This window comes from Leuciscus leuciscus (genome assembly GCF_965113295.1).
Source record: "Leuciscus leuciscus genome assembly, chromosome: 6".
Taxonomy (NCBI): domain Eukaryota; kingdom Metazoa; phylum Chordata; class Actinopteri; order Cypriniformes; family Leuciscidae; genus Leuciscus; species Leuciscus leuciscus.
The window spans coordinates 41981814-41998561 of NC_138730.1; the positions used below are offsets into that span (position 1 = coordinate 41981814).

Below are 16748 nucleotides of genomic sequence, written 5' to 3' on the forward strand. Positions count from 1 at the left end.
GACAGGGCAGCCCATCAGCTTTTTGAAGTTTAGTAATCGCATTAGGCCAGATTGCAATTACTGTTTTTCCGTCCCCAAATTTAAGACCTCTTAGAATTATAATTAGGACTTTTGTTATACCATTTAAGATATTTAAGACTTTCTATGGCCCTAAATTTGATCAAACTCAATTTAAGACATTCTAAGACTTTTTCAGGGACCCTGGATAGACACTTCCCAATGAATAAAGACATACATTTCAGTCCGTTTTTCACATATAGCTATTGTACGGCTTCAGAAGACCTGGAATAATGCACAATAATGGACTACTTTTCATTTTTGGGTGAACTATCACTTTAAAACTTAGCTCTTTTGCTTAATGTGCAATGAATGCATTGAATTAAAAATTGCAGCCATTTCACACTCTGTAAAATGCATACATTTTGTCAGCTTGAGTTGAGATATCTTTCTGAACATTATGACTTGATGATGGAGGCTTAATATAGCATCTGCTACTCAAAGTTATTTCCTGAAGCTGTCTGAGAAAGAGGCATGTATGTCACAAAAGGAGATATTATCATATTTTCAGACCTTTATGTGTGGAAATCCCCCTCCCCTAGCTCACTCACTTTTGCACCAGGTGCACCTGGGAGCCCATCCTGTCCACGAGAGCCAGAATTCCCCTGTCAACAAACAAGAGTTTCAATAAAATGTTATATAACAAGTATACTTATAATCAGGACATAGGTAAAGTGATGTTAAGAAGTGATATAAAAAAAAAAAAAAAAAATACTTTTGATAAATTAACCCTTTTATGGTGTTTTTATTTTTTATCAAAAGAAAAATGATACGATGAATTATTCTCTCAACCTCAGACTCATTGGCCGTGGCTCATTTTCTGTGAAGAACATATATCAGAACACATTTTCAATGACCACACACTGTACACCCCCCCCCCCCTACACATTTATATTACACAAAGGATGTTCGGGTCTGTATAGATAATCACTCCTGTTTTGTTTCTTACAGTACAAGCAAGCAAGTTGAGGAACACTGCATTTGATGTTTTACAGTACTGTCTTTTCTATTTCATAGCTAATTATTTTTGCTTTGATTCAAATAAACCTATGTTGTGATTGTACTGTAGTGTTTTGCATCAATATATTACAAACTTTCTTCAATGATTCCACTGTGTCTGTAGTATTCTCTCTACTACTGCATACTTTTACAGAGATGTATTTACTGTACATGTGTAGTACCATAATGAAACCTGTATGTATCACCTATTTTGTTCTACAATATTTAATGATTGTACGAACAATGACACAGTGAAACTATCGGTTGCTTGTGTGTGGGTGATCTATAGTTATGTTTCAATGGTATGTCACAGTAAATTTGTTTTTTGAACCAATGATTGTGCAAGTGCAAGATTTCTTTAAAGATGTGAATGCACAATGCAATCTTTTGAACATTAGACAGCCTGTGTTACAAGTGATAACCGTTTTGAGTTTTGTCTGGAGTTTTGAAAAATGACATCAAGGTTCTGAAAATAGTAGCAAAGTGATTGTAAAAAACTGCAAAAGTCTTCAGTGATTGGTAGGTTTAGGGGTAGGGTTAGTGCAGGGGGATAGATTATACAGTTTGTACATTAGAAAGAACCATTACGCCTATGGAGAGTCCCCGTAAACCACATAACCAAGTGAGTGTGTGTGCGTGAGTGTGTGTGTGTTGTGTGTGTGCGTGCGTGAGTGAGTGCGTGCATGTGAGAGAGAGACTGTGTGTAAGTGTGAGAGAGTGTGAGTGCAAAAGTGAGTTTTCTTTCTACCCCTGCCGTTCCCGCACACGGTTGCAATTCTTAAATGTGATCTAACAAAGGTAAAGGGAAAATATGAACCATATATGCTGTTTATATTGCTTGTAATTGGGATGAAGTAAACATCTGGTGAGTATTTTAACATAAATTGTTTGATTATGTTGAATTAAAAACCCCAAAATGCAGCAGGTCCACCAGACCCACGAACACTGGCTGAATAACAAAAATATGAACACAAGGGTGTTAATGTGAGTGTACACAAAAAAAAGACGACCCTCTATAGTTTATAATCATGTATTTATTTTATTTATATGACCATAAATGACGGATTTTTTTTAAGTTTATGTTGCTGCTATGTGAAAAAAATCCAGCAAAACGCGTCGGCGCGTTTGCCGACCTCAGAGGGTTAAACAAAAAGATATATAAAAAAAAATTGTATGATGAATTACCTTAGGACCAGGAGGACCTTCTATGCCAGGTGGGCCAGCTGGGCCTGGGGGTCCCTGAAATTAAAGATATTTTTGAAGACAACTTTGCAATAAGACAAGCATCAAATATCAGTAATTCAATGCTAAAAACATCTAGGCCCGGTTTCACAGAAAAGTCTTAGAGATTAAGCCAGGATTGCCGTAGTTCAATTACGACATTTAAGTAGCTTTTATAAACATGCCTTAGAAAAAAACATTACCGGTGCATCTTGAGACAAAACAATGGCATGGACATATTTTAAGATATATCAGTGTGAGTTGCTTTTTCCAAAAGTTCAAACACCGTGGTAGAGATCAAACCATTCTGTCTGGAAACATTAACCAATACGTGGGTTTGAGGTACGCAGGTTTGGGGCACATTTCACCTTTAAAAAATGTATAATTTACATCTGTTGTTGGAAACTAGATTTACACATTTTGTGATAAGTGGGACAAAACGTGACACCACAGAGGGTGTTCTGGGTGGTTGGCATGGTTTTGCTTTGTGGTTGGTAGTGTTGTGAGTGGGCTGCGAGGTGGTTACAAAAGAGCACTTCTCCACAAAAACTCTATTATATTCTGGTTCCAAGATATGGTTTGAGTCCCTCCTTTAAAGTAAAAGTATGAAAAAACTTTAAAGGTTTTCTTACAAAAGTAATAGCTGCATGATTTTGTTTAGGAACATTTATGTTGGATATTTTGCTTACAATTAGAGGCCTTGATAAGGAAACTAAACAGCTACTGCTTGCAAAATTGCAATTTAGCATCAAGCCAACAAATTGCATTAAACAAAACATAAATCTGTTGAAATGATGAGAAACCTGCTGTCCTGTTGGTCCAGTAAAGCCTGCTGGTCCTGACATGCCTCGCTCACCCTGTCAAAATAATTTGTTATACAACAGCACAAAACCTGTGACAAAATATAACATTCAAAAGTTTGGCTGGGTTAGATTTTTTAATGTTTTTAATGTCTCTTATGCTCACCAAGGCAGCATTTATTCAACCAAAAATCCAGTAAAAACTGTAAAATTGTGAAATACTGGAGTACAAAATAACTCTTTTCTATTTGAATATATTTACAAAAATAACTTATTGCTGTGATGCAAAGCTAAATTTTTTTAGCATCATTACTGGGTAATGTAATGACCCTTCAGAACTCATTCTGATATGCTGTTATTTGCTCAAGAACCATTTGTTATTATTATTATCATCAATGCAAAAGAGTTGCGTTCGATGAATAGAAAGGTCAAATCTACAGCATTTATTTGAAACATAAATATTTTGTAACATTATAAATGTCTTTACTGTCACTTCTGGTCAATTTAATGCATCCTCGCTGAATATTTTTTTAAATTTCTTAAAAAAAAAAGAGAGAGATTTTTTACATTTATTATTATTAATAGCTTTTAAGTAAATTTAATAGTAAGTTTTAGACTTTTTTTTATGATTAATCTGGGTTCTTACTTGAGGTCCAGCAGGGCCAATCTCTCCAGGAAGCCCCCGTATCCCCTAAAAACATAAAAGCAATCATGTGTCATGAGTAGTGTATGGTTTTAGCAGTACAGTTTTGCATCCCATGAGCCCTTTTCTATCTGTGCAAATTTTTTAATGACTGAAATACACAATTATGGATCTACTCTGAAACTGGAGTATTTTCTTCCGTATTGTGACATATATCAGAGTGAAACGGCTTCTCTCTTTTTTTTTTTTTTTTTGGCTTCTCGAACAAAACTGAGCTTGATTTTGTCCGTGGGGAATTGATTGGATCGTGGTTTTCCATTGGTCGATCTCATGTGATTGACAGGTTGCCCCGCCCACACGCCAGGAAACATGTTATCAGAGAACAGATGTCGCTGCAAGAGGGAGGATGCAAGTCATTTTGACTCATTTATAATTAGTACATTTTTGATTATTTTGATTCCCCCCACCTACATTCAATTTTTTTTTCCTCAATACCTCAGGAAAATGAAGGTGGGGGGAGGGGGAACCCTCAATACCCACGACTGAGGTTCACCTGAGCAAGGCACCTAACCCTGAATCACTCACCGGGCACAGCAGTGAATCTTGCAGTTTGTGTGTGTGTGTGTGTGTGTTCTACTCCTAATGTGTGTGCACTAATTTGGATGGGTTAAATGCAGAGGACAAATTCTGAGTATGGGTTACCATGCATGGCCTTCACGTCACTTCACTTTAAAGATTATGAATGAAAAGAAATAATGATGTGCACGGTTAAATCATTTTTTTTCAAAAAAAAAGATTTGTCAATTTGGATATCATGGTGACTTTAACATGCTGGCAGCAGTCTTTACTACCACTATTGCATGCTTACTTGCCCAGTGTTGCCTTTCTGTCTCATTGCCAGGCCACATTGTAACCCATCCAATGTACTGGCAAGCACGTATTCTTCCATTAGAACGGTTTACATAAGAGTTTTATGATGAAAGATAAAAGAGAAGCATACATCACCACACCTATAACCAGCCACAGCTGATTCATCCCGTTTCCTGCACCAAAAAGATTTCAGGAATCTCAGAATGTTGTAAATTTTCCTTTCAAATGAGCCAAGTTTCATTGGCCATAAACAGGAAGCAGGTCAAACAACTTGTGAAATGAATGAGCGTAAAACTGTTCAATCAAACAGCAAAGTTTCCACACAGTGCATGTGGCAGCAGACGTGAACGACAGAGACAGATGTCGTGGCCGTGCTGAAGAACTGTTGACCTCCACGAGTGAACTAGAGCATTTATTGACATTAATGAATTGGTTACTACTAGAAACACCTCTGTCTCCCCCTGCTATGTCCACGATTCAGCCAAATAAAACGGTTCCGCAGGAAAGAAAAAGAAGTTAGAACATTCAGAGGTTCGCCACAACCTCAGGAAGAGGGAGGGGGTGTATTAACTGTTATATTAATCACATGACACAGTCTACCTAAAAGTTTCCATACCGCCACTCTTAGCATCTGGGCTTGGAAACGGGCAGAATTGTGTGCTTGCCAAAACACTTCCCCAAAAGGGAGTACTTACTATATGAATATATATCAAACTAAGCCAAGGATATCTAAATATTTACATTGAGGCCTAAACCACATCACTTCAAGTCATTAGCTGAAATTAGACTTCAGTTTAGCCTTGGATTGAAACCATCTAACACACTAACCATGCTGAAATATACAGCTGCAAGTTTCAAGCTGTAGCTGTTAAATACATAAATGAATAAATAAAAGTAAGTCTCTACCTCAAAAGTAATGACACACCAGTCCTCAACAATACACATGATTTGATGTGCCATTCATGCCCAAACTGTGCAGGACGAGTTGCCGAAGTTTAATACTTCAGGTCGGGTCTGTTCAAACCACTAGTGAACATAATAGTGTTGCGTGTTAGAAAGCAGCTATTAATAAAACAAATAATTAAGTCATTCTCTAGAAGTAACACCCTTGCAACCACAGTCACGAAACTTTTGCATGACATGCAGTTCACACACTCTTCCTGCCATTGCATATGCTACACTGAGAACAAAGAAAGTTTAACAAAGACATTTTTATGTCATTTAATGTGTGTAAAAAACTGTATTTCACTGCTTGTTTTTATTTTAATTTGATTTTTTTAACCCACCTGCCCTCTTTGGAGGACGACTTTATTTTATTTTTAAAAAATGTGTAAGGCAATATATTTTGTATAGTACATACACAATATGTTACATTCAAATTACATTTATATTCAGTGCTTTTAACTGTTGTCCTACCATAATCTTTCACCATGTTTTAGCAGGACCCTGGATTCTTATAAGGGCATTGGGGATTAACGCACCACATACAAAGTGAAACACATAACACCTAAAACACAACGAGGTGACAGACAGACAACAGAACGAAATGAGACGGGACAATATCAGGGCCGGAAAAAACAGTTCAGTTGACAGACGCTGGGACGTACCATTAGTGGTTGGGTAGATTGATTAGTGATTTACATTAGGTGGTCACAATTACGTTGTTAAAAGGGGTTGGAAAACATGTTATGCATAAGTGTAGTAAGTGTATGCCTATTTTTTTTATGTGTAAAGTGGTTGCTGCAGAAAAAAAGAAGAAAAAAAAGCCCTATATAAATAACGTAAAAGAGAAGGAACTGCTTGTTCTTAATATATATATGTACACGCACACAGACACAGACACACACACACACACACACACAAACACACACACGTTCTTGTACATCTATTTTTATGAGGACATTCATTGACATAATGCAATCTCTAGCTGCTTCCCCTAACCTTACCCATCACAACTAAGGCTGCGTTCACACTGCAGGCTGAAACGACCCAATTCCGATTTTTTTGCCCCTATGCGACCTGTATCTGATCTTTTCATGACAGTCTGAACGACACAGATCCGATCTTTTCAAATGCGACCCAGGCCACTTGGGTATGTGGTCCCAAATCCGATACATATCCGATCTTTTCAAATGCGACTTCAGTCTGGACGGCCAGGTCGCATGTATCCGACCCGCACGTCATTGATACGCGAAAAACGTCATAATCCTGCGTTGAAGTAGTCGTCGGTTTGAAAACGGACTGGATATTCGTCGAGCTGAGGTAAATCTGCCGAACGGGTCGACCTCGACGAGCCCGTTAATTAAAAAATAAATAAATAAAAGCCCACGGCCATTATATATACGTTATGTTAACTTATTTGTGCTGAATCTGATATTAGATAGGTCAGCGGCTGCTGTCTGGCTCTTGTGTAACGGTCGCTGCGCGCGCTCGTGTGTGTGTGTGTGTGTGTGTGTGTGTGTGTGAGAGAGAATCACAGTTAAAGTTTAGCTACTTCCGCAAACAACAAGTGACGTCGTTGACCGTTGAGTACTCTTCTGCGCATGCGGGTCACTTCTGGGTCATTTCACGTTCACACAGGAGATCACAAAAGGTCGCATTTAATTGGAAATGTGAACGGCCTTGCAAAAAAATCGAATTTTTTCAAAAAATCGGAATTGAGCATTAAGCCCTGCAGTGTGAACGTAGCCAAAGTGCCTAACCCGAACCCTGACCCTTGACCTACCCTTAACCTCATTATAACCTTATCACTAAAACCAAGTCTTGACCCTCAAACAGGCCTTTAAAGGGCTCTCAGAAAGTGAGGGCCGGCAAAAATGTCCTCACTTTACTCTCTTTGTCCTCTCTCCAATGGTCTAAAACTCAAACTGGTCCTCACAAAGATAGTTGTACAAGTACACACACACACACACACACACACACACACACACACACACACACACACACACACACACACACACACACACACACACACACACACACACAATGTAGTGTTTTCATGTTTTATGGGGACTGTCCATAGACATAATGATTTTTATACTGTACAAACTGTATATTCTATTCCCTTACACTAACCCTATCCCTAAACCTACCCATCACAGAAAACTTTCTGCAATTTCACATTTTCAAAAAAACATCACTTTTTTGATTTATAAGCCGTTTTCCTCAATGTGGGGACCCACACGAACAAGGATTTCGGATATTGCCATCCTTCTGGGGACATTTTGTCCCCATAATGTAGGGTTTACCAGGCCACACACACACACACACACACACACACACACACACACACACACACACACACACACACACACACACACACACACACACACACACACACACACACACACACACACACATATATATATGAAGAGTTCAGATGCAAAAGCCTCTAAATGCCATCTGAAATTTTCTTATAGAATGATCATTTTTATCAAGCACGTATATTTAAATTCAATAATTTCACTTAAATGGCAATGAAGATTACCTATTAATTGTCATTTAAGTGAAATTACTGAACTTAAATATACAAGCTTGATAAAAATGATCATTCTATAAGAAAATTTCAGATGGCATTTAGAGGCTTTTGCATCTGAACTCTTCATATATAGACACACAGTATATGAAGAGTTCAGATGCAAAAGCCTCTAAGTGCCATCTGAAATTTTCTTCTAGAATGATAATTTTTATAAAGCTTGTATATTTAAGTTAAGTAATTTCACTTAAATGATAATTAATAGGTAATTTGCATTGCCATTTAAGTGAAATTATTTAACTTAAATATACGAGCTTGATAAAAATGATCATTCTAGAAGAAAATTTCAGATGGCACTTAGAGACTTTTGCATCTGAACTCTTCATATATATGTATGAGTGAGCTCAAACAGGTCAGCAGGGCGGGGCTTTTAAATTTAAAAACAGCTGGTTAAAAAAAGGAATACTATTAGGATTATGAATAATAATTAACCCTTATGTAAAACAAAATGGTTTCTGTTTGTTTTGTGGCTATTGTAGGACCCTATAAAGACCACAAGAATGATTAAGGCCTCGTCTGTTGTGCCACAAAAGCGTTTTCCTTCCTCATAGTCAGAGAATTGCAGTCTATATATGCGTGATTGGTGATGATAAAGAACATTTTAAGCATAAACAGTGCTGTTGACTATATATCATCTGTTACTCTACATCTCCATGATGTATTCTGGGGATTAGTAAACACTGTGGTTTCATCATTTCCAAATCTAGAGTTAGCAGCACACCACAAATCTGTGAGGCCTCCTGCAAACCATGTGACACGGCCCTTTCCACCAGAAACATCACGCATGAAACTTTACATAGCACCCTTTCACTTCTACACAGTCAAACTCATAACATAAATACATGATTAAAAGTGTACACACCATAACACAACATTATTATTGTGTTAATGTGTCATTTAGAAAGTTTTAATCTGACGGGGTAGAGAAATTTCACAGCAAGCTGAAACCTAGAGATTTCCTAGAGAGTTTTAGACCTATAATGTCTCATCTATAATGAAAATGACATGAAATTAGAGAATTTTGAGAGTATTATACTCCTAAAAGTTAACTAGAATTGTACTGGTTCATGACAGTGTGACTGCAGATGTTTGGTGCCTTATCAATCAAACTGAACGAACTACACTCACCGGCCACTTCATTAGGTAGGCCTACACCTTACTAGTACCGGATTATTTCCCTTCGTGGCAGAGATTCAACATGTCCTGGAGGTGCTGGAAACATTCCTCAGAGATTCTGGTCCACAGACATGAGAGCATCACACAGCTACTGCAGATTCATCGGCTGCTCATCCATGATGCGATTCTCCCGTTCCACCACATCCCAGATGAGCTCTATTGGATTGAGATCTGGAGACTGTGGGGGGCATTTGAGTTTAGTGAACTTAGTCATGTTCAAGAAACCATTTTCAGAGGATTTAGGCTTTGTGACATGCCATGTTATTCTGCTGGAAGTAGCCATCAGAAGATGGTACACCGTGGACATGGTCAGCCACAATACTCCGGTAGGCTGTGGTGTTTAAGCGATGCTCAATTGGTACTAATGTGCCCAAAGTGTGCCAAGAAAATATCCCTCACACCATTACACCACCAGCCTGAACCGCTGGTACAAAACATGGTGGATCCATGTTTTCATGTTGTTTACGCCAAACTCTGACCCGACCATCTGAACGTCACAGCAGAAATCGACCAGGCAGATTCATCAGACCAGGCAACGTTTTTCTAATCTTCTATTGTCCAATTTTGGTGAGCCTGTGTGAATTGTAGTTTCTGTTCTCAGCTGACAGGAGCGTCACCGGTGTGTCTTCTGCTGCTGTAGCTCTTCTGCTTCAAGATTCAACGTGTTGTGTGTTCAGAGATGCTCCTCAGTTGTAACAAGTGCTTATTTGAGTTACTGTTGCCTTTCTATCAGGTCAAACCAGTCAGGCCATTCTCTGACCTCTGGCATCAACAAGGCAATCGCCCACAGAACTGCCACTCACAAGAGATGGTTGTGTGTGAAAATCCCAGTAGATCAGCAGGTTCTGAAACACTCAGACCAGCCCGTCTGGCACCAACAACCATTCCACGTTCAAAGTCACTTAAATCACCTTTCTTCCCCATTCTGATGCTCACTTTGAACTCCAGCAGATCATCTTGATCGTGGCTGTGTTCGAAATCGCCCCTACCCTTATTCATTATTCCCTACATTACTCCACTAATATAGTCCACTCGAAGGGTGAATGAAAACGAGTGAGTGAATTCGGAGACTGAGTGCGTCGGAAGGGTTGCCGCTTTTGCATAGTTTGTGCTTGCTGTCTGATAGGCAGGAATTCATTTGGCATCATTGTCACAGTGCATTATGGGTATTCTCTAGCCATTGAGCGTGCATCTGTTAAACACTCGTTATTGCGGTGCATTGTGGAATTGAATGAGTGCATTTGATAACGTCCACTATGGTTTCAGACAACACTACAAATGGCTGTCCCCTCACATAGTGCCTTATTTAAGGGTATAGGGGGCGATTTCAGACACAGCCCATGCCTACATGCCTAAATGCACTGAGTTGCTGCCACGTGATTGGCTGATTAGATATACTAGAACAGATGTACTTAATAAAGTGGCCTGTGAATGTATATTTTTTTAAAGCATCTACAAATTTTTAAGTGGTTTAAAAAATGGTTTAACTAAACTAAACTGTGGCAGAAAACAAAATAGGGAATAAATATACAAAGAACAGACGGATAAAGTAAAATAAACTCACAGGGATTCCTGGTTGTCCATCTGATCCCGCAGTGCCATCTTCTCCTTTCTCTCCCTGAAAACAAAGCGGTCAAATGCTGTTAAAATCATATTGCACCACAAAGGATCATTAAATGTATTGTGAAATTATTTTCATGACAATTAAATTACAATTATGCCCCAATTGGCATTACTGTAATGCAAAAAAAGTAAATCATTTTATTATATTATTAAACATTGTTTATAATAAAATAAAAATATATATTATTTGTTTAGAGCATATTATTATCTATAATATATACTCAAAATTGAGTATATATTATACACATTTACTGATTTTTTTAGGATATTCTTAACCTTTTTTTCTGTTTCTTCAAATATTTCTATAAATAGTAAGCTGTAGGTAAAGACTCTCACTGCGCCTTAAATAATCATGGTACATTCCGCTAATTGCAGATATAATTAGAGTTTTGCAGTTCCTATTTAGGTTACATTTTTACATACTAATTACATAAAGAGAAATCTAGCGCAGAGAAGTTAAATATGCGCACATCTTAATTGTAAAGTAAGTATGAAATTTGAGACAGCCTGTCATTAAAATCTAAACATGTTACACCCAACAGTAAATAGCGCTTATCTAAAGACTTTTTTGCACTTTCTGAGGTACTAAATTACAAGCCGTACACATGTGGAAACGCTGGTAAGAAATGTCCTCCTTTCCCGAGTTGCCGGGCTGTGGCTGCCCATCATGTGAATTCTAAAATGGCATGTTTCTGGTTACATGTGGATGTAATTTGTGTATGGTGGAACACACCTGACAGAAAATAAGTAATGTCCCACATTCTGCATGAGGCATGGGGTATAATATAACACACCCATACTGCCCTACAAAGGCAAACACTGTAACTACACATTTTGCCAAAAATCTTTTAGATATTATTATCGGCCCTGAGACAGACGGGTTTGACTCGACTAAGCTCAGATTCAGACAAAAAAGTGTGAAAATTGATATTTAATCAATCAAAAAACATTAAAGACATTTCCAGTTGTAGATTTGCCTTTATAGGGTAGCACGCTAATAATAATAATGCATTCTGTTGACAGTATATGTTAATTTTCGACATATGTGGATGTTGTATGTGTCCAGTACTATTTCTTGTAATTTACAGTCTTATATTTAATCTACATGTAGTAGGCCATGTGTCAACACTCAACAATGTAGCATACTTCAATTTGAATCACTTATCAATGCATATTGGGTTTCATTTTCCTAAAGCAGCCTAAATGAACTGCCCTCAGTATTGATGTAAAATACTTGGGATGTGCTACAAGATACTAAAGTGTTCCATGTCTAACGTGCCAGTCTTCTCCTTCTTTACTGAATGTTAGTGTAAAAATGTATATTTCCCAGTGTATTTCTCTTTCATGCACACAAATACATGCACATGTATGCTTCACCCTAAGGCTCTGACATTTGGAAAGACCTCACACAAAGCATGCTCTCAAAACATGACAAACAATAATTGTACCTTATACCGTCGCTCTGCAATTATATCCAGGAGAAGGCCAATTAAAAGGAATTTATGAGATTCCACGTGACTTTTATCTCTTTTAACCTTTTGGTGGTTGTTGTGCATGCACTGAATGTTTGATGCAGGTGAAACGTATACAGTAATGAGCCATTTCTGATCAAATAAAGTCATAATCAACCAAGTCACGAGTTGTTCTAAGGTTTTGGGGTTTGTGTGTTTCAGTTTCTTTTAACAGTCCATATGCATGTATGTTTGCATGTCATGATTAAAGGCTGTTTCCAGAGCTGGTGGCACCACTAGTGCTTCAGGAAACCCACCCTTATGAGGGAGCTCTCTTTTGGTGCGCCACATGAAGCCAAGTTTTGGTTAACTAATAATCCCTCAGTGGTCTGGGGAAACCTGGTGTTACCGCTATACAGCGAGCAATTCTGTCTCAGATCCAAAGTGGGAAGGCTGGGAGTTAACAAGGAAAACTAGCAAACATTATAATAGTGATCCTGTCCAGGGCTGCGTTTCTCCAAAGCATTGTGAGCAAAGTTGATCGTGGAGACCAGTGGTGCCAATGGTTCTACGATCTACTTGGGCTTACAATGCTTTTGAGAAACGAAGCCCAGTTCAACTTTCACTTAAGTCTCATCATGCATATGGCTAGCCCTTTATGAATGTACATAACTGGAAGACAATTTCTTATTATCAAAGTGCTAAAATGCACAATATAGCAACAGCTATAATGCAAAAAACAAATTCACAAAGCTAACACAGTTTAAAAAACGTGAATTTGAAACCATTGCACGCTTTAAACAAGTCGCTTCAACGGTTGTGCGATGCATCAAGCATGTAAACCCCAGAAGAAACTACAAAAATCAATCAAAAATATCCAAAGAACTTAATTTGAGCATTAAATCATGATGATTTAACAAGTCCAAATACATTCTATAAATCATTTTTATGAGTTAGATCATTTCAGTGAACATTATCAACAAGTGTTTTGAACGTTTTTAAAGGTTATTTTATAAGTTTGTGGAACAAAATCTAAATGTCACATCTTTTAAACAGAGCCACATCCTAACCTGAACAAACATTGAGCTCCGCCAAGAGTCAAATCAAAGCCCTGTACTGATAAACAGGCTTGACTTAATGGGGCAGTAAATGGCAGGGCGGCACTAATTTTCAGGGACCGGGCGGCACGCAGATGCTGAGACAGATGCTGTAGTCTGAAAATAGATCTGAGCAACACACTGACAATTTATGTCAAAAAATCTGGGGGTATAGTATATCTCTATATACACTATCTCTTTAATATCTCTCCAAGCCAGCAACTAAATTAAAATGAGATGTTTTCAGACGTTTCTCTCAAGAAACCCTCACAGTAATCTCACACGTCTCCTCTAGAGATTCAATAGAGATAAAAATGTCTCTAACTCTGCTCAGAATTGACAAAATACCAAAGTCATAGATCTCAAAATGAGCTCAAACAAAGACCAAATTATCTGAGCATACCATTTGTCTGAAATTGTTTCAATTTTTATTTCTCTTAAGATACTGAAAGAGAAATATCTGAGACAAAGCTGATGCTTAGTGAAGGTGAAACTTCCTCAAAACTCCAGGAAGTCCCTTGAACTATAAAAGAGCAACATCTGAGCAATAAAGTTCGGCCACACTTTAGATTAGAGTCCAATTCTCACTATTACCTAACAAAATTCTATGACTTTTGACACAATAAACTCCTAATTACTGCTTATTAATAGTTAGTAAGGTAATTGTTAAGTTTAAGTAACCTATCTACCTATTGTTGTTTTGTTTATTATCATTGTCCATTGCCAATTGTTCATTGTAAAGCGTCCTTGAGCCCTGGAAAGGCGCTATATAAATACAACTTATTATTATTATCATTATTATTATTAAGTATGGGTTGGATTAAGGGATGTAGAATATGGTCATGCAGAATAAGGCATTCATATGTGCTTTATAAGTACTAATAAACTGCCAATATCCTATGCATGCTAATAAGCAAGTTAATAGTTAGAATTGAGCCCTAAACTAAAGTGTTACCTAAAGTTCTTATCTGGGTTCACCTACAACACCATAAGTGTACAATATTCATCATGCGTGTTTTTAATATTCATAGTGGCATTCAAATATTATATGTGCTTCTATTTAATTTTTTTACAAGTGTCAACATCCTGCTAAAAAAAATCAGCTTTGCCATGAAACACAAACTTCATAAAAGCAACATTCTTCTTGTATTCATCATAACGACACAGTATTCATCTATAATAATGCTCAACCTGATGTAAAATGTAACCAGCACACAGTAATTAGGCTGGCATGTGACCTTATATTCATACAGAGCAGAGAGCAGAAGTGTACTGTGTCATTGACCCATCATAATCTAGGCGTTTAAGTCGCTATATATAGAGCTTTGGGCAAGACGGCAGTCTGCTGCTGGCAAAAAGCTAAGAAAAATGTCAGGGAGACGGATAAAAAGGATCGACGACAAGGCCACAAATATGCCCTTATGCTTAAAATAATCCAGAACTTTCTCGTGTGAGAGGACGTCTGATCGTATCCCTAACACATCTGATGGTTTACACCCTGTGCTGCTTTAAATACTTTGACATTCTGGGTGTGATGTTGAAACTCAGACTGCCTGTTTATGCCGTGTATAGGAACAGGAAAACAAACTAATTCACATGAACTTCAAAAACAAGATAAAAGTCATCAACATCACGTTCATTTGTGGGTTTTCCCTATAAATGTACACCACAAAAAGGTTTTTTGACACAGGAAGCGCATTCATTCTCATGCACAAATCAACAGAAAACAAGATGCATGCTTCTGATGTAGCATTTCCTTCCTATGCAATCAAAACGAATCAGTACAAAGATCGAAGCATTCTTAGTGACATTTACCTGAAAAGCATACGTCACATAAGAAATCTTGATTTTCTGATAACCTTATCAAAAATGAAATGAGTTTATGCTTAAAACAAGAAGAAACATTCCAGTGGTGTAAAGAAAAAATTAACATTTATTTTTCCTACCCTTTTTACAGATATGTTTTCTCATTTTAAGCATCAACTCACTTAATTTTGATACATTTATCAGAAAACAAGACTTAATTTCCTATGTCATCTTGATTCTCAAGTATTTATATTGATTTAAGAATGTTTGTATATTCCTATACACAGCAACATAGTGTCGGCCCAGATCTGGGTTTCTACTGGAAAACAAGAAAACAGAGAAAATCCCTTTTTTGCAGTGCTTGAGGCCACAGCCTTTTAATAGCTGTTTGTAATAAGCACCATCATCATAATGTCCAGGAATTCTAACAGTTTTGGATGCACTGTCAGACTGAAATCTGTCTTACCTTGGGTCCTGCAAGTCCAGGTAGACCAGGCGGCCCAGGTTCACCCTGCGAGGGAAAGAAAATAAGACCTCTTTGAATTAAATTCTTACTTTCCAATCTTCATTCAAACAGAATACTGTAAAGTGCTAAATCTGTTAATGATCACTAATGCACAGAATGAACATTCATGAGTAGACGCTAAAAGCAGATTTCTTACATTTGGTCCGGATTTTCCAGGTGGTCCCATTTCCCCTCTCTCTCCTGGGATTCCCTATTAGGCCATGATAGTTTGCATAAGCAAATATAATGTTTGGTAATCATTCAATGTAATTTTTAATAGATATAATATGATATGTTTTTTTGTTTTTTTACCTTGCTTCCTTGAATTTCAAAGCCATCTAAATCCAATTTGGAAAAGCCGGTGTCCTAAAGGAGATTTTAAGGGAATAATTTCAGTCATTGTTGTTTTTGCTTACTAAACCTTTAAACACAACAACAGGAAAATGATTATTAAATGATCAGAAAGTTTGAGACTCACTGTCGGTCCTGAAGGCCCCGGTGGTCCCATTTCTCCCTGTTAAAAGGGGGGTATTCAAGCCATTAAATAATAAAAAAAAAAATTATAATGACAATGAAAATCTCAAAATCTACATACTTTGGGTCCTTCGATCCCTCGCTCCCCCTTTTGTCCTGGTTCACCAGCTTCACCCTGTAAATGAAGAAATAAAATAATAACATAAAGCTTTGAGAATATCAGAAAATGTTCTTGATGTTTCACTCACGTTCTGTCCATCTCGACCAGGCTCTCCAGATGCTCCCTTCACTCCTGGTTTCCCCTGGTGGACGAATAAATCATGACGGTAACACATTTGTCCAAACCTCATGAGCCACTAATAATTCTACTGACACCAGTAATAATTCTACTTACAGGTTTCCCATCAGGGCCAGGAGGTCCTTCTCTGCCTTTCTCCCCTCTGAAGCCCTGTGTTTAAACAGTGAAGAGTTAAATATGTGTTTTAATCAAA

At 37.6% G+C, this 16748-nt stretch overlaps 1 protein-coding gene across 1 annotated transcript in view; it reads right to left on the reverse strand.

The window, feature by feature from the left end:
* LOC309501348 (uncharacterized protein) overlaps positions 1 to 16748 on the reverse strand; it is a gene marked incomplete at its 5' end in the record, with an annotated part of 33369 nt that overhangs the window by 10007 nt on the left and 6614 nt on the right. The window contains 12 exons of the mRNA XM_082173397.1: positions 609 to 662; positions 2242 to 2295; positions 3081 to 3134; positions 3724 to 3768; positions 10866 to 10919; positions 15745 to 15789; positions 15941 to 15994; positions 16096 to 16149; positions 16262 to 16297; positions 16379 to 16432; positions 16506 to 16559; positions 16652 to 16705. Coding sequence (XP_082029523.1) covers positions 609 to 662; positions 2242 to 2295; positions 3081 to 3134; positions 3724 to 3768; positions 10866 to 10919; positions 15745 to 15789; positions 15941 to 15994; positions 16096 to 16149; positions 16262 to 16297; positions 16379 to 16432; positions 16506 to 16559; positions 16652 to 16705 — 612 coding nt within the window. The remainder of the gene's footprint in view (positions 1 to 608; positions 663 to 2241; positions 2296 to 3080; positions 3135 to 3723; positions 3769 to 10865; positions 10920 to 15744; positions 15790 to 15940; positions 15995 to 16095; positions 16150 to 16261; positions 16298 to 16378; positions 16433 to 16505; positions 16560 to 16651; positions 16706 to 16748) is intronic.